Here is a 26,789-nt window from a genome sequence, read left to right on the forward strand (position 1 = left end):
AATGGACCAGCTTTGGCCTGGGATTTGGCCCATAGGTGGTTCCTTGCTGATCCCTGGAACCCAGCAGGCAGTCTTGAATTCTGGATATACAGTAACAGGCTGTCCTCTAACCCTGAAGATGTATTCAATTGTCACACTAAACAAAAACATACTGAGGGCAGTGAACCCAGGACAGAGCAGGCTCAGCAAAATGATGGCATGTGCCAACCCTACGCTGGTGCCGTGGGCTCCCTGCCTTACCAAAACTGCCAGCAGGGTAAGAAACTCACCTCTGCTCAGGTATTTTGTTTTGCCACATCCCAGCACATCCATTACTCAACATTTAGGGGGCTGATATTCAGTCTTTTATCTGATATATGAGAATGACGGGTGTTTTTTTAGGGGGGGGAGGGGAGGGGAAGGGGGTACATGCCCCACACAAGCCAACCTAAGCCCCAGGGAGCTACCTCCTTGCAGATGGCCGTCCTCCCACTGCACTTGGGCTGCTGATAAGTTTTGGGGAGCGCCCGATAGCTGGATCCAATGCGCTTACAAGATGAATAGTCGATTTCCCGGCTTATTCCATCCCCAGCTCTGTCGCTCATGGGCGGGGCGAATGATAGTTCTTTCACCCCCAGGAAAGACTTGAATTGTGCAAAAAGTTCTGGAAATTTCCTTCAGAAATAAAAACAAATGGTAAGTCAACACCCCCAGGGCTTCCTGGGAGTGATCTAGAGATTTCAGAATGGCTCCATATAGACATCTGTGGTTAAAGATGGTCAGAATGCACGCTCAGGGAGGAGAGACAGGAGGCAGAACCTAGCACCAGAGGTGCATAAAGTCCCCACTTGGGAGTGAATCTGCCCCCCAAAACTTTGTCACCAGTCAGGCCCACCATCTGCACACTCTAGAAAAGACAACCTAGACTGGCAGAAGCTGGGTCGGCAATGTTCCTTGACTGGAAGAGGCCAAGGTTGGCCAACCTGCCCACTCCTGTCTTTGTAAATCAAGTTTTATTGGCACAGTGATGTCCATCCTGACACACTGCTTGTGGCTTCTTTTACACAATGCCGGAGTTAGGTAGTCTAGCCCCTGGCCCTTGAAGATCAGTCTGCCAAGCTCTGTTCCTCCTCCTAGGAGCACCCTCTATGGATATATTCTCGTAAGTCATAATGTAACCACCACGCATGTTGATGGGAAGGTTTTCGTGCAATCCACCCCAATGTCACCTGGGTTTATGTTTAAATGAGTGTCAAAGCCTATGCAAGAGTGCAGTCACTGTGACAGTTGGCACAGTGATCCTGCCACAACAGCCAGGCAGGCTCCTCCCCTGGGGTTTTCATTGGGGCTACACAGGTCACTAATACAGCCGTCTATAATGCACACTCACCATATTATGGATTCTATTTGAAGGGTCTTATGTGCAGAGCCCACATGGAGCTTTCCGAAACTGAGGTCAGACTGGCTAAGAAACCTTCCCAATGTGACAGGGCGGGTGAGGGGGAAGCAATGCTGGGACCTGGCCAACCCCGTTTCCTAAAGCTCATTGTGCACGAACTGTGGGTTTGCGTCCACCTCCCAGAACAACCGTCACCAACCGGTGGTCTGTGAGGTCCAAAAGGTTGGCGACTGCTGTCCTAGAACATCCCCACCTTCCCAGCGGCTGCCCGGGCCTGGGGCCGCCCCCACACTGCCCCCCACACACTGAGCAGGATGTGTGGAAGCTGGTGGTTAAGTGTTTCTCTTTGGGTGGCTGGGATGCTAGTCAGTCTTTCATCTTCCTGCAATTTCTGATTGTTGGAATTTTAAAAGCCTACATAGTGAGATTCTCCAGGGCTCTATGCTGCGTGGAAAAAGCTGATCCTGATTCCATTTATATAACACTTTTGTCGTGTAGGTGTTAGAGATGGAGCACAGAGATGGTTGTCAGGGGCTGTGGCGGGGACTGGAGCAGGAAGCAAGAGGGACACAGGCTTGGGTATCAAAGGTCAGCACAGGATCCTTGTGGTTCTGGAGCCACTGAGTATCGTGACTGTAGTGAGACACACTCCCTTCCCAGGTGACAGAACTGTACACACACACACACACACACACACACACACACGAACTAGAAATAGGGAAACCTGCAAAGATGGGTGGGTTGCCCGAGTGTCACCATCCTGGTTGTGGTGCTGACTTCAGAGGTTCCCATGGGGGGAACCAGTCCTAGGATCTGTGTTTTCTTACTACTGCCGGTGAATCTATAATAATCCCCACAACAATTTCCATTTAAAGGCAGTATCAAAAAAAGTACCTATCATCTTCAAAACAATAGCCCAAAGAAAGGTGGACAGAGTTTACAGAAGCTAAACTTGTGGAGAGCCTGGCGCAGTGTTGCTCACCCTAAAAACGGGCTGACGAGCTGGAGGAGCTCAGAGCCGGACACGAGCTCCTGGTTGAAGAGTGCGATGCAGCGAAGAAAGTTCTCATAGACCTCCTGGCTCTTCAGGACCCTGCGCACCTGCAGGGAGAGTACGTCAGGAGGCTTTGCGGGCTGGGCCCAACCCTGGCCCGTGCCTACTTGGCTTAGCCATCACTAGGTACATGAAGTCACCAACATGGGCTTGCTCTAAAGTGACTGGCCGTGGTCTGCATGGCAACGCTCTCCTTGAGCATTCACAGTTCAGATAGCATGGGCCATCTCGCTGGTTCAGGCCACTGACCCCATGGGAGCCCCAGCATGAGCTCTGCTTTAGAAAAGTTACAGTTGGGGTGTGGAAGATGTGTGTTCTCAAATCCGCTGGGTCCCGAGCTCTGACGCCTACAGCGCACCACCTGCCATCTGTTCAATGATGGCCCACACTCCCTTCCACTGTGAAAGCTGGTGCCTGCCCCTCCTCCTACCTGCTCCCTTCCTAGAAGCTCTCGCTCTGCAAACCTCAGTCCCACCAGTCACCTTGTCAAAGAAGGAGAACTCCTGCAGAGTCCCGTACTTCCCCACGGCGGCGATGGACAGGTCTTTGGTGCCACGCAGTTTCATTTTCTTCTGCGGAGAGAAATTCGTGTTGTCAGTGCTCCGTGCATCCATCTTTGTCAGAGTCAGCACGGCCAGCACTGAGTTCTGACAGGAACTGCCACTGGGTGCTGGATGAGGTCTGCCCAGGACCCCTGTGGATGACCGTCTCAGAACCACTCACCTCCACGACCTAGTGACGGGTGAAGGTCACAGGACTGCCCCACCCATAATCTGGGATCTACGTCTCGATAGCTTAGGGCTTTTGATAACAGGCAGGAACATCATAAAGTTGGAATAGCAAGGTAGCTATGCCACTGGGTACAATATCAGAAACCCCTCCCCTGCCTGTTTTATCCTGTGAGCCATGCAGTGATGGGAAAGGGACAGGAGGAGGACAGCACTGGTGGGATCCCACAGAGGCCCAGGTTTTAAGGCTCTGGAAGACCTTCTGTCTCTAAGCTAGACTAGGACCTAAACTTGGATACACTCCTGAGGCTACAAAACCATCTTCCGATGCCTGAAGAATGATGGAGACGTGTCAAGGGGACACAGGGGCCACCCCGAAAGGGCTGTACTGACCCATTTTGGGACAGTTTGGGCATCAAGACAAACTAATAGTTACGGATTATAACCCAGAGTTCAGATTGACACAGGTAACTGAATAAAGGAGTAAAGGGAAGTCCTTCCTTACAGTAGAAAGTTCCCTAGTAAATGCACAAACAATGATGGACTGAGAACATCACTATCAGGGTGATGAGAGCAATAGGAGCTGGACCTCAGCCCCTTCCATCCCTCAGCGGGGCACTGGATGCAGGGACCAACCTGCACAACTGTACATGGGCCCCGCCCATCAGAGAGGCGTGACGGTGCCAGGAGCAGAGTGAGCATTACCTCTGGTTTCTCGAGGAGGAGGGGACACTCCTCACACCTATCTGTGATCCCGGGAAACAGAGGAGCAGCACCCTTGGAGGTGAGCTGACTTCCCAGGTCCCACCGCCAGGGCATTTCAAGCCAGACCAGGGCCCAGACTCAGCCTCCTGCCCAGGCCTACTTGCGTGGGCTGCGAATGTTGCTCCCCAGTTCATGTACAGAGAAGGCAAGGCTGCCGTGCGTCCACACGTGTATATCCACACCCGAGGCTGGCGATTACCTTGGCCGGTGCTGACACAGGACGGAGGAGTGAGGGCCGGGAGCGCTTTTTGCTGTGTTCCAGGCTCTTCTCGTGCTCACTCTTCTGGACGCTGTTCATTTCGCAGGGCCCATTTCCTGTGAACTAAGGACACAAACACAGGAGGTGGTTAGCGTTGGGGGGACACAGCTGGGCCCATCAGTGCTGGTTCTCTATTTGTCTGCATGCCTGCAACAGCCTTCAGCTCGGCCCCCGGCTCCAGAGAGCACTGCCTGCCATGGGCCAGGGGCTCTGTCCACATGTGAGGTGACCCCAACTCTCGAGATGCTCACATTTACTGGGGAGAGACCCGTGTACCCAGATCATGACAGTGTGACAAACACCATGAGGCTGGGAGAAGGCTCACAGAAGGCCACGATGGAGGCTGGGTCCTGACCGGCGATAGAAGACATAGGGTGAAACACTGGGGCTGGGCCTGGGTGTGTGGGGCTCACCCAGTGGACCACCGATAACGAGGGTCTGGTGTTCAAGTGCATCCAGAAGGGAAAGCACTTCAGACGAGGCGACTGGCACGCACAGGGCCCCAGCAGCAAGAGGAAGCAGCCGACAGCCTCCAGGTCACTGGGCGGGGCGGGGCGGGGCGGGGTGGGGTGGGGGAGCCAAGTCTGTATTCTTTCCTATGAATGAGCAGTGTCAGCACTCAGTCCCCGCAGGCTCTACACCAGCCATCAGTGAACAGGTTAGGGCTGTTTCTCCCAAGTGGGGTATCTATTGGGTGTTAGCCACATTTACAAAAAACGCCTCTGGGAGAACTTGCATCTATGTGAATTGCCGGAAAGCTGGAGTGGGTGGAGGAAGGTGGACAGACTGCAGCTTTTGGAGGCACTCCAAAGTCACCCACCACGTCGTCATTCCCACCCCACCATGGGACCCGGACGGGGAGACACCACATAAAGGACGCGCTATAGGCCCACAGCGTGGGCTGGGTGAGCACGTCATGCTGCACCCAAAGAAAACAGCAGCATCTACCAGGTAACAGTGAGCTCTGCATCTGTGTGTCTCTGCCTGAGACAGGTGTGCATGATCCATTGTTACGTAAAACAGAAAAGAAAAAAAATCTAAGCAGAATAAACAGGATGCCATTAAAAAAAAAAAAAAAGGATAGCCCTAGCCAGTGTTCTCAGTGGTTAGAGTGCCGGCCTGAGCACCAAAGGGTCACGGGTTCAACTCTAGAGGTCAAGGACACGTACCTCATACTTCGGTTATGGGTTCGCTCCCCAGCCCTGGTCAGGGTGTGTGAGGGAGGCATCAGTCAATGTCTCTCTCTCACATGGATGTTTTCCCCTGCCCTCCCTCTCTCTCCCATTCTCTCCCTCCTTATCTGTTACTCTTTCTCTGAAAAGCAATGGAAAAAATATCCTCAAGGTGAGGATTAATAAAAAAGGATAAACATCTGTTTGTACATGCAGTGGGAATTTCTAGAGGGACTCAATATAAGACACTGTGGGTGCTTACCTCTGAGGACAGTGACTGGGGAACTGAGGAGAGGAAGGGAAATTTACTTTTCATACTTGATACTCTTACTGATATTTGATTTTTTTCATGAGCACCTACTATTTTATAATAATTATAATGACAGTAATAAAATCTTATCGTTAACTACAGGCCACACTTGTCCCTTAGGGGAAAAACTTCTTTGGAGAATAGTCATCTAAAGAGTCAGTTACTCTTAAGAATATTAAGTGGAAAATTCTCCCTCATCTCCTTTGTGGCTGTAAGAATAGGTGAAAACACCAATTCCTAAAGGAGACCGGCTGTGGCACTATGACATGCACTGAGTGGGACGGAGATTGGGGACCAACGGGGAAACCCAGTGCTTGCCCAGCCGAAGGGCAACATTAGCTAACATTAGTTAACAGCTGCAACTTATGAACACTTGAGCTACATGGACCCAAAGCCTATTTGGCTGGGGGTTGGCATATTCACCATGCTTCTTCGCCTGTTTCTGTAAATAAAGTTTTATTAGCACACAGGCACAGCCACTTGACATACAGTCCAAGGCTGCTTTCCTGATAGAGCGCGGCCTGCACACCAAAGGGCAGCAGAACTGAGTCTTTGCAACACAGGAAGCCTGGCCTGCAAAGCCCAAGATACCTGGCCCTTCACAGGGAAACATCAGCCAGCTCTGACCTAGGCCAAACAGTCAGGTTTAATTAGCACAACATCAAATTTCATCTTGGTTTCTTTTTCCCGAAATTTTAATAGAAGTCCAAATATTAATACAAAGAACCATAATATAAAGTTCACTTTATGTAACAAACTGTACATGGGTGTTTTTAATAATTTAAACATTGATTCAATCTTCCTAAATATATAAGGTAGCTCTAATCACCTAGTATACTCTAAAAAACTGAATTGACAACAAATGCCATTTTAAAAAAATGGATGGGCAGGCAGTTTTCTGGGGGAAATGCTTAATTTTTTAGGACGGGCTTTATCTATGCCTAATTTGTAAATTTCCAGTCATGCTCACCAGGGGGTGCTGCAACCACATCCATGAGAGGACAAGAGGCTCCACTCACTGGCCATCCACCAGTGCTTGAAGCATCATCATCATCAAGATGAAATTTCATGAGAACTAAGACCACCCTTGCCCCAAAATTGCTAAGAGTTGGAACAAACAGTGTAGACAGACAATTTTATCAATTACCTACTGTCTGCTGTTGTGCAATGCCCCCCGCAACCCCAATGGACAGCATTCTCCACCCGCTATACTGACTGCCAGGGTGGTTCAGGAGCAAAGACCCAGGCTCACTCTGGCCAGGCCCTTCCCTAAGGAATTTTCCAACTGGCCCAGGAAGAGAGGATCACTTCCTAGAGGCTCCCAAAGCGACCTGCCAGGCTCCCACAGCAAGAAGGTGACAAGGTGAGACTAGAACCAAGGTGTGCAATCATGAGCCCTTGTTGCTCCAGGCACTGCACCCACTATCTCTGGTTAAGGCAGGGCTGCTCTCTCGAGCCTCCCTGGGGTGTGGAGAAGGACACATCGCTAGCCCCTTCACTTCCGCCAGAGCAGCGGAAGTGGGCTGGGACTCAGCCAGACCTTCTTTCCCAGGAAGGTGGCTGTCCCTGGACCACTCAGCGCTGCCGGCTGGCTCTGGGAAGGCCAGTCAGGGCATTACTGTGTGCCTATCCCCCTGCGAAGACAGAATTCAAGGAAAAAGCTGCCAAGGCTGAGATGCAAGGCCCAGATCCAAGAGGATGAGACCCAAGGGGTCTACAAAGCATACAAGGGGGCAAGACGGAGCTTCAGAGTATGACAGGATGCAGCTTGAACTACCAGGGATGCAGAAGGAAGAGGAGGGACTTTTGCCAAGAAGAGAAAGATGGAGCACTGAGCACATGCCGGGCCTTGCAGAGGGCACTTGAAAAACAACAGTTTGCCGAAACCGGTTTGGCTCAGTGGATAGAGCGTCGGCCTGCGGACTGAAAGGTCCCGGGTTCGATTCTGGTCAAGGGCATGTACCTGGATTGCGGGCACATCCCCAGTAAGAGGTGTGCAGGAGGCGGCTGATCGATGTTTCTCTCTCATCGATGTTTCTAAGTCTCTATCTCTCTCCCTTCCTCTCTGCAAAAAATCAATAAAATATATTAAAAAAAAAATAAAAAAAAGAAAAACAACAGTTTGTCGCGTCCCCATCTGAGCAGGAGGCAGGAAGGAAACAAGGCCCAGGAGGCGCTGGCCAAGCCCACCTACAGCGCCCAAGGAAGCTAAGCAAGGGCCATGGTCCAGGCTGTGTTCACTGGGCACCAAGCAGGTTGAAAGGATGGGCTGCAGCTCCAGCACTTAATATCAGCCCCACTGATAGGCACAGAGCTCCTCCAACTTGGAGTCAGGAAGTGTTTGCTGGTGGCATCCTTGCTTAGGGATACCACTAAGTGTCCTCGAGACAGTGACAAGGGCGGGGGGAGGGGGGGTCGGCACGTGCAACTAGCCCCAGCCCACCTACTGGAAGTCTGCCTGACTAGACAAAGCGTCTTCAAGGCATCCAAACCCAGACTCCTGCCCCTGATCTCCTCCCTTTGAGACCGCCCTCACAGCATCTTCATTCAGAAGCAGAAACCAGAGAGGTGGTGATGAAGTGTGAAGTGTGTGTGTGTGTGTGTGTGTGTGTGTGTGTGTGCGCGCGCAATTTCTGTGCTCACTCTCCAAGTCGTCATCAGGACAGAGAGGAAAAATGAAAGGAGGAAGGGGAAGTCAACAAACTAGGAAGAGAAGGGAACTTCCTCAATCCAGTAAAGGGCGTTTATGAAAAATACACAGCTCACGGCACACTCAATGGTGAAAAACTTAAATCTTTTGCTCTAAGATCATGAACAAGACAAAGATGTTTGTTCCCACCACAGTACTGGAGGTTCTACCAGGGCAATTAGGCCAAAAAAAGAAAAGGGGATTAAAATTGGAAAGGAAGAAGGGAAACTATATTAGCAGGTGACATGATCTGATACACACAAAATCCTAGCAAATGCACAGAAACAAAGCGAATAAATGAATTCAGAAAAACTACAGGTTACAAAATCAACACACAAGAAAGCAGTGGTGTTTCTATATGCTAGCAATGAACGATCAAAAATGCAATTAAGAAAATTTCCTGTCCATTAGCATCAAAAAATAGTACTACTTAGGAATAAGTTTAATCAGGGCAGTGTAAGACATGTACATTGAAAACTATAAAACATTGCTGAAAGAAATTAAAGAGGATTTAAATAGATGGGAAGATGCTCATGTTCATGGATTGGAAGGCTTACTATTGTTAAGATGGCGATACTTCCCAAAAACAGTTGAAAGATTCATTGCAATCCTTATCAAGATCCCAATGGCCTTTTTCATAGAAATGGAAAAGCTGATCTTCAAATGACAAGGGGGGCCCTGAATAGCCAAAACATTCTTAGAAAAGAATAAAACTGGAGGACTCACACTCTGGCTTTCAAACTTATTACAAAACTACAGTAAACAGGACAGTGTGGTGCGGGCATAAGGGAAGACATGGAGATTAATGAATTAGAATAGAGAGTCCATAAATAAACTCATACAACCATGGCCAACTGGTTTTCAACAAGGGTGCCAAGCCCATTCAATGGGAACAAAAGAATAGTTTTTTCAACAAATGGTGCTGGTGTGACTGGATCTCCACATGCAAAAGAATGAAGTTGGGCCCTTACCTCACACTCTATATAAATACTAACTCAAAAGGGATCCATGACCTAAATATAAGAGCTAAAACTATCAAAAGAAAACACATGGAGAAGCCTTCCTGAATTCAGAAAAGTTGGCAATAGATTCTTAGACTTGACACTAAAAGTATGAGCAACAAAAGAAAAAATGGGTAACTGGACTTGATCAAACTTTAATATGTGCATTAAAGGACACTAAAAAAAAAAAAAAAGGACAACCTGCAGAATGAAGGAAAATATCTAATAAGGATATAGTGTTCAGAATATACAAAGAACTCTTACAACTCAACAACAAAGAGACAAACTAAAAAATGGGCAAAGGACTTGAATGCACATTTCTCCAAAGAAGATATAAAAATGGCCAATAAGTATGTGAAAAAAGAAAGTTCAATATCATTAGCCAGCACGGAAATAAAAATCAAAACCACAATGAGATGCACTTCACATCTACCATGAAGGCTATAATTAAAAAGACAAACAAAAAAAAACCAGGAGCCCAGCTGTGCTGCTCAGTGGTTGAGCGTCGATCTATGAACCAGGAGGTCACGGCTCGATTCCTGGTCAAGGCACATGTCCAGGCTGCGGGCTCTATCCCCAGTGTAGGGCATGCAGAAGGCAGCTGATCAACGATTCTCTCTCATTGATGTTTTTATCTCTCTCTTCCTCTGCCTTCCTCTCTGAAATCAATAAAAATCTATTTTTTAAAAAAATCAATGGAAAAATATTCTCGGGTGAGGATTAACAACAACAAAAGCAAGCACCTTATATTCATGAAAAAGAGGAAATGGAAAGGGCAGTCCAGCAAAACTCAGGCCACAACAGGGAGAGACAGACTAACAATGCAGTCTGTATCCTCATAGTCGCTGTCCCCCGTCCCTCCTCTGCTCTGCCTCCTGTCATTGCTAAGACTCAGCCCTCCGCCCCCCCCCCGCCCCCTTAGCCCCCACCCCCTTAGCCCCCGCCCCCGCCCCCGCCCACAGAGCCCTGGTTACAAGGCAGTTGGCTCTGCGGTCCTTGTCACAGGACTGAAGGTCAGGAGAATACAAGGTCCCCTCCCCCTGGTCTTTACCTACCAAAGCAGCCCTTGCCATCTGGCACTGTCCACTGAGAAGCCCTCCTCGGGATCTACTCCCACTTGACATGGAGGTGGAGCCTGTGATGGGAGCCTCCCTGGGAGTCTGTATGCTGGGGGAAGCCAGTATGTCCGGGCGTTGGACAAGCCTGGCCTGGCTCTGGGGGCTGCGCTGGGGCACGCGGCCCTGGCTGAGAAGGTGCCCCCGGGCTGGGTGGGTGCTCTGTACTCACCAGGGACCGCTTGGCTTCGGGCAGGAACTGTCCAAACTCTGAGAGCAGGTCCTCCTGGCCCCGGAAGAGGTTGGCCACCTCGGTGAACACCTCCTCTTCAGACATGCCTCGGAAGGGCCGGCCCTTTGTGCTCAGCTGCTCCTTCTGCCAATTGTTGGGAAAGAAAATGAGTCGTTAGCCAAGGAACCGGGTACTTAGGCTGTGACATTCAGGCAAACCACTGTGGAGGAGACAGAAGGACAGCTACTGGGAGAGAGGGGCCCACCTTGGGGTGCCCCGTATCGGGCCCCCTTGCCTGGAGAACAATCCTATGTGCTTGTGTCTGAACCCAGTTCACAGCACAGCCTGAGCCCTGGCCTTGGATGGGGCCTGAGCTAGGAGAGTGGGGGATGTGGACAGGGACACAGCCGTGGAAGGACATGGTCCCCGCCCTCCCAAGGGCAAGGGAGCATGTTTTGCTGGGCAGGGAAGTGTGGAACTAGTGCTGGGCCTTCAAGGGAAGAGAGTAGAGAGAAGGGAAGGCACTTCAAGGCCAACAAAACGGTTCACGAGTCACCAACACTTGAAGAAAGATGGTCTGACTCAGAGCTCAAAGTAACAATATAAAGACTGGCAGGGACCTGGGTTGGGAGGGCAGGAAGCTGAGAGCAAAACTCAAGCTGGATACTAAAAATAAGTTCCTATCAACTCTACACCTGAGGATATGACCAAGTAAGAGGTGTTGAGGCCGGGGCCCTCCCAGAGCGAAGGGCATTCCCATCAGTATGCCTACTCCACAGCTACAAAGGGGAACGGGCCCATGTCTCCCTTCCTCCCGGCCTGCTGCACTGAGGGAAGCTGGTTTTCAATCCTGACGCATAGCACCTGTTTAAGACGGGGAAAAATAACTGCCTGCCCCCCCCCCCCCCCGCCCCAAACCACCAGGACAGGTGAAAGACCAAGGGGAGATGGGCGAGACCACTCAGCTCAGAGAATTCAGTCACCTCTGTACACATGGAACCATGATCACACTGGGCGATGCTTAAAGAAAAACAACGTCAAACTGCCACTTCGCTCATCAGATCCACAAAGATGAGGAGGACTGGTTTTTCCAAGGACGTGGGAACCATAAGGCGGAGAGGAAGGCTGGCACAGGGAAACGTGGAGCTCTCTATGACCACGTTACGGGCACACACCCTGACTTAGGGACACACGTTCTGGGAATGTCCCCAGAGATGGTCAGTTCTGTTTTAACATTTGTTTTGAAAACGCATCTGTTTGAGCTTGACACATGTCCTAAGGAATCATCTGAGCGCAGTGAGGATTTTACGATTGCTTATGAGGCACCAACCCCCAGTGGTTCTGGTTGGAGGACACCAAGCTGTACCTTCAGCATTGAGTCTTCTCTGAATGAGTCTGTGCCCCATCAATATGACCTTAGATAAATAAACCTAACTTCTCTGCCTCTCCATTACCATCAACAGAACAGATACCTCCCAGTCTCCTCTCTATAATGGTTCTTCCAGCCCCTACGCTGTAATGACCCCATGGAATCTGTGAAGGACCCATAAGCTCCTATGATCCCAAACATCACTGCCCCCCACCCCCAGATGTGGGAGAAGCCCTGGGCAAGAGCAGAACATTGCACCGAGCTGACCTGAGTAGTGTGGGAATCTACCTGCCCCCCTTCAACATCTGTTAGGAGCGACCGGCCATCCCCGTCGGGAGTTACAATGTCCGTGCCATTCAGGAAACCTCCTCCCAGCATCTCACGGTGACCCACACTACAGGCTGCAATCTTCCCATACCCACGAGTGAACCACAAGGCTTTCCAAGGTCAAGTGCTGTGGTATTTATGTCATTCTTAGCCATTTAATGTTTACAATGGTGCTACCATTTTTAGTAGGTGCCTTTTTTTAACGTGTCACTAACAGTTTCCCAGTGTCGTGCCCTGACCCTGTTTTCCCAAAAGCCCTGTGGCGGGTGTGATTTCCAGAGCAAGGTCACTTCTAGGAATGTCAAGCGTCACATGGGGGCAGGACTGGCTGTGCTCACCCCAGTAAACACGGGACAGCTGTATGCAGGTGGATGATGGGACCAGCTCTCCACAGCTGACCCCAGGCAAGCACTGTGAGTCAATGGCCTAGTGAACGCGGCATTTAATCCAGGGGTCAGCACCACCAGTGTTACAGCCACTTTACAGATTAGAACCTGAGGTTCAGGGGCGTGAGGGAAAGGGTTCTGAGGGCACAGGTGGCAGAGCTAAGATCTGAACCAAGACCTAACAGACATCAAACCCAGGAACACACGGCCAAATTTATCAGAGCTGCTTGCGTTGGGCCTCACAGTGTCTTTTAAAAATCCAAGCCAATGTTCTAAAACCAAGATAACTCACACAAAAATTCAGCTCCTAGCTCCTCTTGAAGAAACGGACAGCCTCGGGTCTGGGTCATCAGGAGGCTTGTTTGAAATGCAGATGCTGGGCCAGATGTGAGGAGTCATAACTCTGGGATGAGTTCCAGGCACCAACCCCCAGTGGTTCTGGTTGGAGGACACCAAGCTGTACCTTCAGCATTGAGTCTTCTCTGAATGAGTCTGTGCCCCATCAATATGACCTTAGATAAATAAATCTAACTTCTCTGCCTCTCCATTACCATCAACAGAACAGACACCTCCCAGTCTCCTCTCTATAATGGTTCTTCCAGCCCCTACGCTGTAATGACCCCATGGAATCTGTGAAGGACCCATAAGCTCCTATGATCCCAAACATCACTGCCCCCACCCCCAGATCAATTGCTCACAGCTACCACTGCAATAGCTCATCTGTGAGAAGCAAGTTCTTCCTGCTGTACAAGCACTACATACTAGACATGAGCCAGATGGGGCCATGCACACCACCAGCACCACTAGCAAAAGTTTGGCCAAAGTTTGTTGTGTCAAAACAGCTCCACTGGGTTTTCAGGGAGCAAACGTTATCTGACCATACACACTTACGCTAAAGAGAATCCTACTTCTTTATTTCACTTATCAAGGTTGTGCAGAAGACTTCATTTTTTAAAGTGGGTTCTGCTGCTCAGAAAAATAAAAGGTGTCAGAAACCCCATGTCTGGAAGAGGATGACATCCAAGCCCTTGCATGACACAGATGTCCCTCACCACGGCCTGTCTGTGCTTCCTGTTAAGTCTCCTTCTGACCCCTGGGCCTTTGCGTGGGCTGTTCCCAACACGGAGAGCCCATCCTTTCTCTGTACCTGTCTACCTGATGGTTCTGGCCCATTTGTCAAGATTCAACCTGAGTATCTTCTCCCTGACCCTTACACGGTTGGCAACCACTAACCCTGACATACTTCTTTGCATTTCCCTTTTTTTCCCACCCTCATCATCTCAAGTTTCTCCCACTTCTAGACTGAACTCCTAAGCAGCAGCAGCCATTCACCGCTGCGGCCTCAGTGCCTGCACAGCTGTACTCAGCAAAAATAAAAGCAGCTGTGTGGTCTAAACAACGATGAAGTCGTCTTAGAACAAGAGCATCCCCTTAGGTTCTTTTTTCATCCTTCTGATGTATGTTTCCTTGGGTACAGAGCTGCCTCAAGGAGTATATTAAAACCATAATAAAAAAAACCCAAAACACAAACAAACCCATAACCAAACCAAACTCCAATAGGTATTTGTACATCCATGTTCAAAGCAGCCAAAATGTAGAAGCAACTCAAATGTCCATCCAAAGATGAAAGGATAAACAAAATCTGTTCCATCAACACAATGGAATATTATTCGGCCTTATGATCCCACTAGGTGAGGTCCCTAGAGGAGTCAAAAAATTCATGGAGACAGAAAGAATGGTGGGTGCCACTGGCTGGAAAAGGGGATGGGAAGTTAGTGTTTAATGGGGACAGAGTTTCAGTTTTACAAGATGAATAGAGCTTTGGAGCAGGACAGTGGCAATGGCTGCACAACAATGTGAATGTACTTAATGCCACTGAACTGGACACTTAAACATGGTTAAAATGCTAAGTTTTACATTATCTGTATTTTACCACGGTAAAAAAAATTAATGCAAAAACAAGAGCTTATCAGATTTTTACAGGATTCCATGAATTCAGACAAGAAAATGCACCTGACATTGTATTACACCGGGAAGAGCTGCAGAGAAGTGTGGCCTGAGTGAGGCCTCTTACCTGGTAAGTATGCAGTATCTCCAGGAATGACCTGTAGATCTCAGGGTGGTCCAGAAAGCGGGTCTTAATCTTGTTCACATAGCTGATGGCGTTGTTGAACTCCACAGAATCCGACTCCAAGGGCACCTGGGGTTTGTCCTCCTTGTACAGCAGCTGTTGTTTGAAGTTCTCAGCACAGTCGCTGTGGTTGTGCGAATTCTCCTGACAACAATATGACAGTAAGTGACTGCCGGCCCGACACCAGGAACAGATTGTGACAAACGCCAGACCGAACGCCACTATCTGTATGAGAAAAGGCAAAACCTCGCACAAAGCCAAGTATTTCAATTAGATGCAGAAAAAAGGTGCTGTCTGCGGGCCCGGGGGGAGGAATGCAGATGGGGGAGCCCACAGAACAAGCAGATGGCTCCTCCTGGGCCTTCTGTGGGCCTGTGCTCTCCTGGGCAAGTCTTATGAACTCGCCTCCGCCTGATCCTTTCCAACTGATTCAGAGAACACGAAGGTTTCAGAAACACTCTACACTTTAAAAAATTAGCATTTGCAAGAAATGTATAAAATGTGGATTGCTTAATCCTTTTCAGAGTGGATTTTTGGCCTCTTTATAAAATAAATCTTCCTACACTTTTTGCCAGCCCATTTCAGTGAGATTGTTTTCAGTTGTAAAAGCACCTGCTCTTAGCAGGTATAAAACTGGGACCCTGCCGATAAGGGGGGCCCACTGTCCAGGCTACATGGGACTGCGGGACTTTTGGTATTAAGCCCAGGGCAAGTCACTTGAGAGGAGAGATGGGCCCTGACCAGTCATCAAGCATGCCTTTCATTTGTGTGTTCCCATCAATACAAATAAAAAAACAGACATACACGTCTCTCTTCTGTGCACTCAGAATCCTAGTTCTTAGTGGGACAGGACCCACGCCCAAGGTGGTATTTATGTTTCTAAACTGGAATTTGGGAGTGGTTCTGATGACAGCCTCCCTCTGCCACTGACAGCAGCTGGGCCGACAGGAGTGACCCTCGGCATCCTGCAGGTCCCCAGCAGGCAGGGGCTGTTCCTCAGGCAGTCTTCTGGAACCATCCTGTGCCCAACTAAAATGCCCGTCTCCCAGCATTCTGAGCCCTTCTTGCTGTTTTTCTCTTACTGTAGCATATTGTACTTATTTTGTTGTCTGCCCACCCTGACCAGATGGCAAACATCATGCAGACAGAGACTCTACTTTGTTCACAACTATATCCCCAGTGCCTGGAACAGAGCTTGGGACAGAGCAGGCTTCCTCCACTGCTGGGGAATGACCAGATGAACAGGTGAAGGAACAAACTGAGTCTACTGTTCCCATCGCCCAGGCGCCCAGCACCCCACCTGCACCAACCCCTGACCAAAAGGCCCTGGAGCGGGATGGGGACTGCTGGGCACACTGCCCATCAGCTGGGTGGGTGTACTAATCTGCTGGAGATGCCGTAACAAAATACCGCAGACTGGACACCTTCAATAACAGGAACTTATTCCTCACAGGTCTGGAGGCTGGAAGTCTGGAGGTTGGTGTCTCCTGAGGCCTCTTAGCTTGTAGATGGCCGCCTTCTCACGGTGTTCTCACATGGTTGTCTCTCTGTGTGCACCCAACCCTGGGCCTCTCTGTGTCCAAATTTCCTCAGGACACCAGTCAGACTGGATTAGAGGTCATTATCACTGTAAGGACCCTATCTCCAAACACAGTCACATTCTAACACACAGGGTGAGGCCTTCAGTGAGGGAATTTGGGAAGGGGACACAATTCAGCTCATAACAGCGGGTGCAGAGGCAACTCTAGAAAGTCTGAGCTGAGGAGGGCAGACACACAACAGATCCAGAGCAGTCACAATTCTAAACAACACTTCTCCTGGGCAGGGGAATTCATTCTAAGACACTCTGGGGGTGCTCCTGATTACCTCCCAGTGGAAGATGGAAGGAGCAGGGAGAGGGAGCAGCCTTGGGTCGGGGTTTGCTTTACAGAAGGCTGTGCTCTCACCCAAAGCTCCCCATGACTCCACTCCGAGGGGGCATTTTCACCCCCCCTGGAGTGAGCCACTGTGACAAGACAGAGTACTATCCCTAGAGACGAGGGCTCCAAAAAATGGGCCAGACAGTAATGGTACAGTGGCTATAGCAAACAGTCTGGCATTTCTTTAGTAAGTTAAACATAATTACCATGTGACCCAGCAATTCTGCTCCCAGGTATCACCCCAAAAGAACTGAAAACAGATGTCAAAATCACCAACAGTGGAAACAACCCAAGTGTCCGTCAGCTGAATGAACAAAATGTGGTCCATCCATATGGTGGAATATTATTCGGCCATGAAAAGGAATGAAGCTCTGGTTCATAGACACTCTAGTACAACATGGATGAACCTTGAAAACGCCATGCTGAGTGAAGGAAGCCGGAGACAAAAGATCAAATAGTGTATGATTCCATTTTCATGAAATATCCAGAACAGGCAAATCCATGGGGAGAGGAGTGGATTAGTGGCTGCCAGGGGAGAATTAGGAGGTATAGTATCTTTTTGGAGTGATAGAAATGTTCAGGAATTGGTGGTAGTTGTACGATATTGTGAATATATTAAGAAACCACTGGACACTTTTAAATGGTTATAATGATGAATTTTGTTTTGTAACTATTACAATTAAAAATATTTTTTAAATGTAACGTTCAGAAAATGCAGAAACCACTGGCCATACAAAAACAAGCTGGCTTTGGCTCAAGGACCGTAGTTTGCCAATTCTTGGTCTGAACCTTCTGGAACAATCCAGTCTTTTCTCTTCTCTGCCAGCTGGGGTTGGCCTGGTCTAGGCAGTTAGAATGCCTCGTAGACACGGATGAGCCTTCCTGAGCTCCCCACCAACTCCCCACATTCTGCCTCTCTAGCCCACCCTCTAGCCTTCATGTCCCAAGCCCACTGGGTTTCTGGACATTTCTCACGCACACCCACTCATTCCTGCCGCAGGCCTTTACCCCCGCCACCAGGGAGACCCCCATCCCTGCCCAGACACAGGCCCGGCGCCTGCTGCCCCCCAAGCCCTGCCCCGCCACCGTTCGCAGTGCTGAACTCCCGCGGATGTCCCATCTGCCCATCTGTATCGCAGCAAGCACCCCAAGAGCTAGAACTTCCAATAAACCTCGGGACTCACCCAGGGGGGTGTCTGTACTCACTCTGTGAGTGACTTAGCACAGAGAGGATCTGCCAGGAAGTGTCTGAACTTCCTGAAAGTGGAAAGCAGGCCTCCCTTTGAATGCAATAGGGCCACTTTCTTACAAGCGGCACCTAAAGGTTTATCTTTTTGTCTCTGTCCTAGCTGGCCTTCATCCCAGCCAAGCATAAAAGTCAGCTCTGAGATGACAGGATCTGCCCTCAAGGGGACCCACTGACATCATTTCTCCCCCAACAACATGTGCCGAAAGGAGGCCACGGTCATGACCACGACAGACGAGGGTCATGCCTGACCAGGAGGACTCCCAGTTTTCCAGGGAAGGCAAATCAACAAGAAACAGTGGCTTTTTAATTTTTTTCCTGCCTTTGCTACTCTGAAATATACAAAAAGGTGTGGTGTGAGAATGACTTGGAGGTGACAGTGGAGGGACTCTCTGCAGAGGTGAGGTAACAAATGAGGCCCTGATGACCAGATCCAAAATGGTGCCGACTCAGCAGGCTGTGGCCCCAGCAAGGGGACGTTCTTCCCACCACGGTCCCTGGCCCTCCTTTGGCCATGTTTCCCTCATCATGGCACATGCCCATCAGTCCTCCTCTACAGACTAGTGTTCTCAGCTGGGGTGGTGCTGCCCCTCGGAACACTTGGCAATGTCCGGAGACGGTTTTAAGCTGTCATACCGGAGGAGGGAGTGCTGCTGGCATCCGGTGGGTGGAGAAGAGATGCTGTTCAGAGCCTTACAGTGCACAGAACGTCTCCAAGAGAAAGAATGATCCAGCCCCAAAGGCAATGGTGCCAAGGCTGAGAAACCCCACACAAAGGGCTCCCCAAAGGCTGGAGCACCCTTATTTTTCTTCCTCAGCACCTCAGAGCTATTCTCTCCTCGTCTGTAGTTGACAGGATTCATGAAAAATGAAAAGAATAAAGCTGTACTTCAAAACAGCAAGACTATAAAAACCAATTTCTAAAAAGTCACCAGGGCACTGGTGTATAGGGAGCCCTGTAAAGATCTCCAGCTAGTCTAGCCTCTCAAAGGACTCCAGGGAGCCAGGAAGCCATGTCATTTGTGCCTGGCACTGAGGACTACCAACAAAGGAGGCTAACAGCCCTGCTGGTCCTCAGCGTTGACTGAAGCTGTGTGGGCTGCTATGTTCCAGAGGCACCTCTCCAGCTGAGGAGCAGGCCCTGGATGTGGCTTCTTCCCCCTGAAACCAGACTCTAAAGCCCTTTAAGTGGCTGTTAACTAAGTTCTCTCCTGCCTTTCTTCAAGCTAATGAACCTTCGTCTCCTGAGGGAGCCAGGGGGAGACAAGACTGATCTGGTCTGTTTTCTCTACAAGAGCCCTCCCTGGAGTGTGGAACAGCAGGACCCCGCGGCGATTTGGGGCAGGGCCACCGCTGGGCAGTTCATGCGGAGATCCAGCCCCAGAGCAGAGGGACTCCTCCAGGCAGGGACTGAGAAAGGCCGTGTCCGCAGAGTGAGCACGACTCAGAACGTCCACCCTGCTCTTTCTCAGCAAATGATGGTAATGACACCCTGAGTTTATAGGGCACTTCAGACTCACAAAGTGCTCTGTGCACACGACTGCCAGTGAGCTTGGTTTCCTCCCCCAGCTGTGACTATTTCAAAGGTCAATCCTGCCAAGGCTGCTCCTGTCTGGAGGCATGAGTCCCACATCTGGATCCTGCGGCTCCATTTGAAAATGTGAAATGGAAGCTCTTTGGAATTCAGCGGCCACAGGCTTCCAAGTCCTTTATAAAACTGAGATGTGCTCCTCAGCTTTAATACGACAACACACTGAAGGTGGAACTTATGTAGGCCTCTCACTGTTCTCCTTTCAAATCGGACTCCCTCCTTTAATAGGACACCTCTTCATCAGAGGAGAAACCTGCAAAATGCGTTCCTACAGTAGATTTTTACCTTCCCCATTAGAACCCCCGGGACAGTGATGGAGGAGGTTGTAAGAGCAGGTTCACTTAGACCAGTATACTCATCAGGGGCAATTTTACTCTCAGGAGACACTTGGCAATGTCTCATGACATTTCTGACTGTCTCCACTGGGTGAGGACCTAGTGGGTAGAGTCAGGGACACTACTAAACATCCCTCACTGCTCTGGGCACCCCCACCTCCGCCACCTGCAGCTAAACATTATACCTTATATGGCAACAGGGCTGAGGTGGGCAAAACAATAATGACTTTACAAAAGTAAGGCTCAAACAGGCTTTTGGATTCCAGATAAAGGAGACAGCAAGCTATCCCCGAGAGAAGAGACCAAAGCCACAAGCCTGAGCTGAGCCAATGACTCTGCTGGTAATTATAAAAATGGCCATTAACACCCACATCCCAACTGCTTCTTTTTGTGGGTGGCACCCAGGGTGATCAGAGTGACCACATGCCCAAGTACAAGCATGACCTGCCTGGTGCCCTCACAGGGAAGGCCTCAGGGCAAGAGTTCGGACATGAGGATGCGGTTATTATGACAGTATAAGAGAATGCCTCCCAGACATTCACAAGCACAGCCCCTCCAAACGGATCAATCTGGGAAGCAGAGGCTGCCTGTATAGGTGTTTCGATCTATTTTGATTTGTGCTAGGATTAGCATGTCTAGAAAAAGACTGATGGTCACTGGTTTTCCGGCAATACAACACACAAGATGTACTGTCCGACCTGAGTCCCGGAGAACCAGTGAAGGCTGTGTTAAGGCCAAGATCACTCAACCCACTGCAGCAGCATACCTGGCTGGACAGAGGCGACTGTATGTTTAACTTGCCATTCTTGGGAATGTCGATTCTGTACCCAAGGGGAAGGAAAGCGTTGAATCCAACAATGAGGTCAGGGTGTTCGTGGAAGAGCTGTGAGACTCGGCGGATGACTCCAGGAGTATCGATGCTGGAATAAAGATCATGAGTGGGCAAAGGCGTCTCGGGAAACAAAAGTAAAATCTATTCTAGACTCCCATGACAGTGCCATGTAACCAGCTTCTCGCTGACCACAAAGCACCCAAAAATGTGACTGGGGTGAATCTGCTGACGGTGATCTACTCCCAGAGCAGCCAGGCCTGGGCTCCCCGTGCCCCTGGAGAGAACCACAGAACAGTCCCACAGCACAGCTCCCCAAAACACTCCAAGCGCCTGTAACTCAGTGCTAAGAATGGCAGGAGAGTGACTGTGAGTCCTGGACTTCAAGCCCCCTAAATGATGAGATAAATTCCCTTATTTTAAATGAATTGGGGATCAACTATGACATAGCAGCTGATCCCAGCAACTGATTACAATGCATAAATACCAACGGCCCTACACGTATGGGAATCGCTTAAGTATTTGAGGGGCGGGATGGGGTCTCCCCCCGTGGCTGCAGCTAGGGTCAAGGCCTTGGTGGAAGAAACCAGGCCCTGCATGTGTCCTCAGAGGGAGAAGCAGCATGGCAGGTATGTGATCATCGAGAACCTAAGACTCAGAGGACCCAAGTTCTAGTCCTGACACTGTCCCCGAACCTCCGTGGGCCTCCTGTCACACAAGGGGATGGCTGTGAGGTCCCCCACGGACCTCTAACCCTCCTGATTCTGCGCCTACAAACACGTGATGTGTTTGAAATGCCTTCCGAAATGCCAGGTCCTCTACTGAGCATTTTATGTGCATAAGTTCCTCGCAGGCCTGGGACTGGGGTGATGTGAGTGCGACAACTCCCCTTGGGGACAAGATTTAAGGGGGAGAGGGCACCCAAACAGTCGGTAATCAAGACAAGTAACATTTGAATGCAGTGCTTTAGAATTATTTTTTTTAAAGTCCTGGATGAACAAAATTCATTTTTTTAAAAAATCAACCTTCTGCAGAAAGGCTCTTGGCTGGTCGGACTCGCCTCTCTCGCCTCACCCCCATACCTGCCCTCCTTCCAGGAACCCCCATAGCAGCTCCACAAAGGAAGACTCTACTCTCTCGTTTGTTGTTTGTTGTTTTTTTTTGCAGAAACTGAGGCTTCCAGAGGTTCGGCAACCTGTGCAAGGTCACGCAGCTGGGGCAGGGCCACCGGCTCAGCCGACGGCGCCCCCCGGGGCGGGGAGGGGCCCGCAGGTACCTTTGGCTTTTGAACTCCTTCATGATTTCCAAGAAGCCGTTGTAGGTGGCAGGGTCGCTGCCGAAGCGGATCTTCACCTGGTCCAGGTAGGTGAGGGCGTCCTCCACCTGCGAGGAAGGGGAAGGGGTGGGGGAGGATCCCCATGGGCCCGGGTCGGTGCCGGGAACTGGGGACGCAAGTCTCTGGCGGAGAGGGGGACGGGCCGGCCTCCGAGGGGGCCCAGGGGAGGGGTCAGGGGTCTGGGGTCCCGGGCCGCGCGGAGGAGGGGCCGAGGTGGGGCCGGGCGGGGCCCAGGTTGGGGGCGCGGGGCCGGACGACGGGGTTCCCGAGGCGGGGCTAGGGCGCCACTCACGTGCACCGGCAGCTTCTCGTGGCCCGCGGAGCCCGAGCGACCCCAGCGGGCGCCACTCAGCCCCCGGCCCCCGGGGCCGCCGCCGCCGCCAGCGTGCGCCATGTTGGAAGTCAGAGCCGCGGTCCGCCCCGCCCCCGCCCGCGGCAGGACGCGCATGCGCCGCCCCGCCCCGCGCCGCCCTGGGGGGCGGGGCCTGGGTGCCAGGGAGGGCGGGGCCTCGCTGTGTCTGCTCTTAGCCCTGAAACCGAAGTGCTAAGCAGCCCTGCCACCTGTTTTTGCCCGACCTCACAAGCAAGTTCAGAATGATTTTTACATCTTGTAAAAGTTGGAAAAAGTTCAGAAGAGAAGACTGTTTCGTGACACGTGAAAACCCTGAAATTCATATCGCAATGTCTGTGGTTTGATTGGAACACATGCGCGCCCCCTCTTGGCCCATCATCTCTGGCCGCTTTTGCGCCGCAGCAGCAGGATGAGTGGATGAGACAGATCCTGAGGTTTGCGGAACCTGATATGTTTACTAAAAAAATGTTGGTGGACCCCTGCTTTCTAGGGTTGCTGTAACACTGTGACACGGCAGCCTAACACAGGGCCCTAGGCGGTGAATTTTTGCTAAGTGGCTTTTGCCATAGTTCCTCTCCTATCTTCATTTCCCTAGTCCTAACTCCATCACTTCCCCACTGGGCCTGTTCAGGAGCCACTTAACCAGTTTTCCCAGTCCTGGTGCTATCAAGAACTGGGATAATTTTACAGCTGCTTCCAAACTTTCAAAGTCTTCCTATTGTATGTGTGTGTGTGTGTGTGTGTGTGTGTGTGTTGAATTCTAAGCGTTTGCACCCAGCATTAAAGGCCATCAGAACCTGGCCCTTACAAACCATTTCCTGAAGAATTTTTCATCCACACTCCATGTGTGCAGAACCTCCTGCTAATGCCTGCCTGTTTCCTGGCCCCATGCATTGGCACATACCATCTCCCTTGCCAGAAGCTGTGTTCGATCTCTTCATTACCCAGAGAACACCTATGCATCCTTCGAAACACCATCGAACTGACCCCTTCTCTGCCCTCCCATAGTCCCTTATAGACATCATCTTTTCATGCTTCATCATAAATTCCTGACACAGAGCCCCATCCGTGAGCATTTATCAAATGAATGAGCATACAATCAAGGACCAAATGACATCTGTTCTTATACGTGAAGAGGTGTGGGAAAGCTGAGAATACATTGGTAATGAGTGTAGGTGTCAGGAATAGAAAAGTGAACAAAACTGACAAGGCTTTTGCCCTCCTCGAACTCTTAATCTTTCAAGGATAGGAATCAAATAAACACACACACACACGTAAAATTTCAACTATAACAGATACTTTAAAGAGAAGGTACAAATATAAGTTACTATATTCCAGTTACTGTGGCTGTGTAACAAGCCACCCCATTTCTTTTTTTAAAATATTTTTGTTGATTTCAGGGAGGAAAGGAGAGAAAGAGAGAGAAGCATAAATGATGACAGGGACTCATTGACTGGCTGCCTCCTGCACGCCCCCTACTGGGGATCGAGCCCACACCGGGCATGTGCCTTGACTGGAATCAAACCTGGGACCCTTCAGTCTGCAGGCCAACGCTCTATGCACTGAGCCAAACCGGCTAGGGCAAGTCACCCCATTTCTTGAAGAGTTAGAGATGTAGAATTACAACATTTATTTTGTTCTCCAATAATTGCAATTTAGGCAGGTTTGGTGTCAGGTGGGTAGCTGGAAGGCTGGAGCTGGAATCCTCTGAAGGTTTACTCACTCACCTCTCTGTCGGTTGCTGCTAGCTGTCCTCTGGGGCTGCTGCAAGGAGCACCTGCATGTGGCCTCTCCATGCAGCGAGCTCCCCCACATGGCAGCTGGGTTCCCAGCACAATCGTACTGAGGAGAGGAGCGACTGAGCCAGACAATATCTCCTTTTCTGATCTAGTCTTTCCAGTCACACGGGATCATTTCCATTGCAGTCTCTCCACAGTGGCTATGACAAAGTCCCTCCCAAATGCAAGTTAAGGACAAACAGATTCTAGAAGCCGGGGAGTGGCCAGGGTCTGGAACAGCATGGGGGACAGGAAATCTTGCCGTTTGGGGAAAATATCCCTGCCACCGCAGGGACTTAACCCAGGCTAGTAAGGGATGAAGAAGGCTTCCCAGAGGAAGTGGCATGCTAGCTGGGTCCTGAAGATGTAGGCGTTCACCATGAAGGTCAGAGGGAACAGCTGTGCAAAGCCCTGCGATGGGAAGAAGTGCGGCACATTTGAACTAAAAAAGGAAAAAGACCGATGTTTTGGGACTGCAAGGTAAGTGTGGAGAGGCCAGAGGGGGGCAGACCACGTAACCTGATGGGATGAGTTAAGAATTTTGGTCTTGGCATGTCACACTGGTAGAAATTGTGCGTGGATTTTATGCAGAGAGCTGTTTGAGCAGCGTTGAATTTGGAAGCAAAGGACTCTGGCTGCTCTGCTGGGAAGTGATTGGAGGGGATTCGAGGTGAATGCAAAGAGGCTGTTTCATCCTTTAGCCAGGGGTGGGGAACAGCAGGCCTGAGGGCCCTATAAGGCCCGTGAAATCATTTGGTCTGGCCCAGCCAAGGCATGACGGGTAATTAATTAAATGTTTGACCAAATATAGCAGGCCGATTTTGAAGTTGATGATTTTGTCTGGCCTGAGAATGATGTTAAAAATATCCAAATGTGCCCTGGCCGGCTTGGCTCAGTGGATAGAGCGTCAGCCTGCGGACTGAAGGGTCCCAGGTTCGATTCAGGCCAAGGGCGCATGCCTGGGTTGTGGGCTCGATCCCCAGTAGCGGGGTGTGCAGGAGGCAGCCGATCAATGATTCTCTCTCATCATTGATGTTTCTATCTCTCTCTCCTTCTCTCTTCCTCTCTGAAAACAATAAATACATTTTAAAAAAATATCCAAATGCCCCTGGGCAGAAAAAAAGGTTCCCCACCCCTGCCTCAGGCAAAGGACGATGGTGGCTTAGACCAGAATGGGAGCAGTGAAGGTGGAGAGGAGTGGGTGGAAGGGAGCGCTATTTAGAAGGTAAAACACAGAGGATATGGTGCTGGGTGGAAGTCGGGCTGAGGGCGAAGGAAGCAGCCCATGGCTCCCAGCCCAGAAAGGAATTCCGCACGGTTTCAGCACATTCCTGTAGGAACAGCAGCTAAGGAGGACTGGGCCACCAGATGCCCCGATAGTCCTTTTCACACCAATGCCACCTGGCAATCTATTACCAAGTCACTGTCCTGGAGAACCAACAGCGTGTGTAAGCTTCTGACATGCTGGCAGAGTCCTCACACAATACTCCCTGCCTCCAAGGATTGCGATCCTATTCAAATTTTAAGGATCTCTTTTCGTTTTCCATTCTTTTCATAGCTCGCATATGGTCAGAGGAAGCTCTCACTCATTTGGAGAATAGGCAATTACAGGCCAATTCCACCTTAGGTGTATGTGTGTGTGTGTGTGTGTGTGTGTGTGTGTTGGTGCATGCATACATCCTTCAGAACTCAGCTAGAATGCCACCTCCTCCAAGAAGCCTTCCCCAACCCCCACTAGATTAGGTTAAGTGCCCTGGGTAGCAGGAGGTATTTTCCCATAATGATCACAACAATATTTCCTGCCCCCCATGCTATTCCTGAACCTGCATGTGTATGTGCATGTGTCAACATGTGGACGATGGTACACATACATCTTGTCATTCTTATTTTTAGAAAGCATAACAAGTTTCCAAACTAAATATTTTTCTTTACCATTTTCATCTACACAGATTAAGTTGAAAACCTTAGAGTAGACAGTTTAGATCAGGGGTCCTCAAACTACGGCCCAAGGGCCACATGCAAATACAAATATTGTATTTGTTCCCGTTTTGTTTTTTTTACTTCAAAATAAGATATGTGCAGTGTGCATAGGAATTTGTTCATAGTTGTTTTTTTAAACTATAGTCCGGCCCTCCAACAGTCTGAGGGACAGTGAACTGGCCCCCTGTTTAAAAAGTTTGAGGACCCCTGGTTTAGATAGACCAGCTTTGGAACACAAATTTAACATTAAGGTAAGATTCTTAAGTAGGTCTTTTCTTAGACAGTATTTTGGCGAGGTTAAGAAGACAAGATCAACCCTAGCTGGTTTGGCTCAGTGAATAGAGCATCAGCCTAGGAACTAAAGGGTCCGGGTTCGATTCTGGTCAAAGGCACATGCCCAGGTTGCAGGCTCAAACCCCAGTGTGAGGTGTGCAGGAGGCAGCCGATCAATGATTCTCTCTTATCATTGATGTTTCTATCTCTCTCTCCCTCTCCCTTCCTCTCTGAAATCAATAAAAATATATATTTTTTTAAAAAGACAAGATCAAAAGGTCCTGTGTTAATCTA

At 50.0% G+C, this 26,789-nt stretch overlaps 1 protein-coding gene across 2 annotated transcripts in view; it reads right to left on the bottom strand.

The window, feature by feature from the left end:
* The window catches only part of SIN3B (SIN3 transcription regulator family member B), a 38,733-nt gene extending 16,205 nt beyond the window's left edge, over positions 1-22,528 (bottom strand). For both annotated transcript variants that reach the window (XM_081091145.1, XM_081091146.1), the window contains exons 1-9: positions 22,405-22,528; positions 22,053-22,159; positions 20,714-20,867; positions 14,800-15,000; positions 10,644-10,787; positions 4,125-4,247; positions 2,915-3,004; positions 2,361-2,479; positions 447-654 (exon numbers count right to left, since the gene is read on the bottom strand). In XM_081091145.1, coding sequence (XP_080947271.1) covers positions 447-654; positions 2,361-2,479; positions 2,915-3,004; positions 4,125-4,247; positions 10,644-10,787; positions 14,800-15,000; positions 20,714-20,867; positions 22,053-22,159; positions 22,405-22,506 — 1,248 coding nt within the window. In that variant the 5' untranslated portion in view covers positions 22,507-22,528. The remainder of the gene's footprint in view (positions 1-446; positions 655-2,360; positions 2,480-2,914; positions 3,005-4,124; positions 4,248-10,643; positions 10,788-14,799; positions 15,001-20,713; positions 20,868-22,052; positions 22,160-22,404) is intronic.
* Positions 22,529-26,789: the final 4,261 nt, after the last annotated feature.

The sequence above is a fragment of the Myotis nattereri genome (assembly GCF_964212035.1).
Source record: "Myotis nattereri genome assembly, chromosome: 5".
NCBI classification, from domain to species: domain Eukaryota; kingdom Metazoa; phylum Chordata; class Mammalia; order Chiroptera; family Vespertilionidae; genus Myotis; species Myotis nattereri.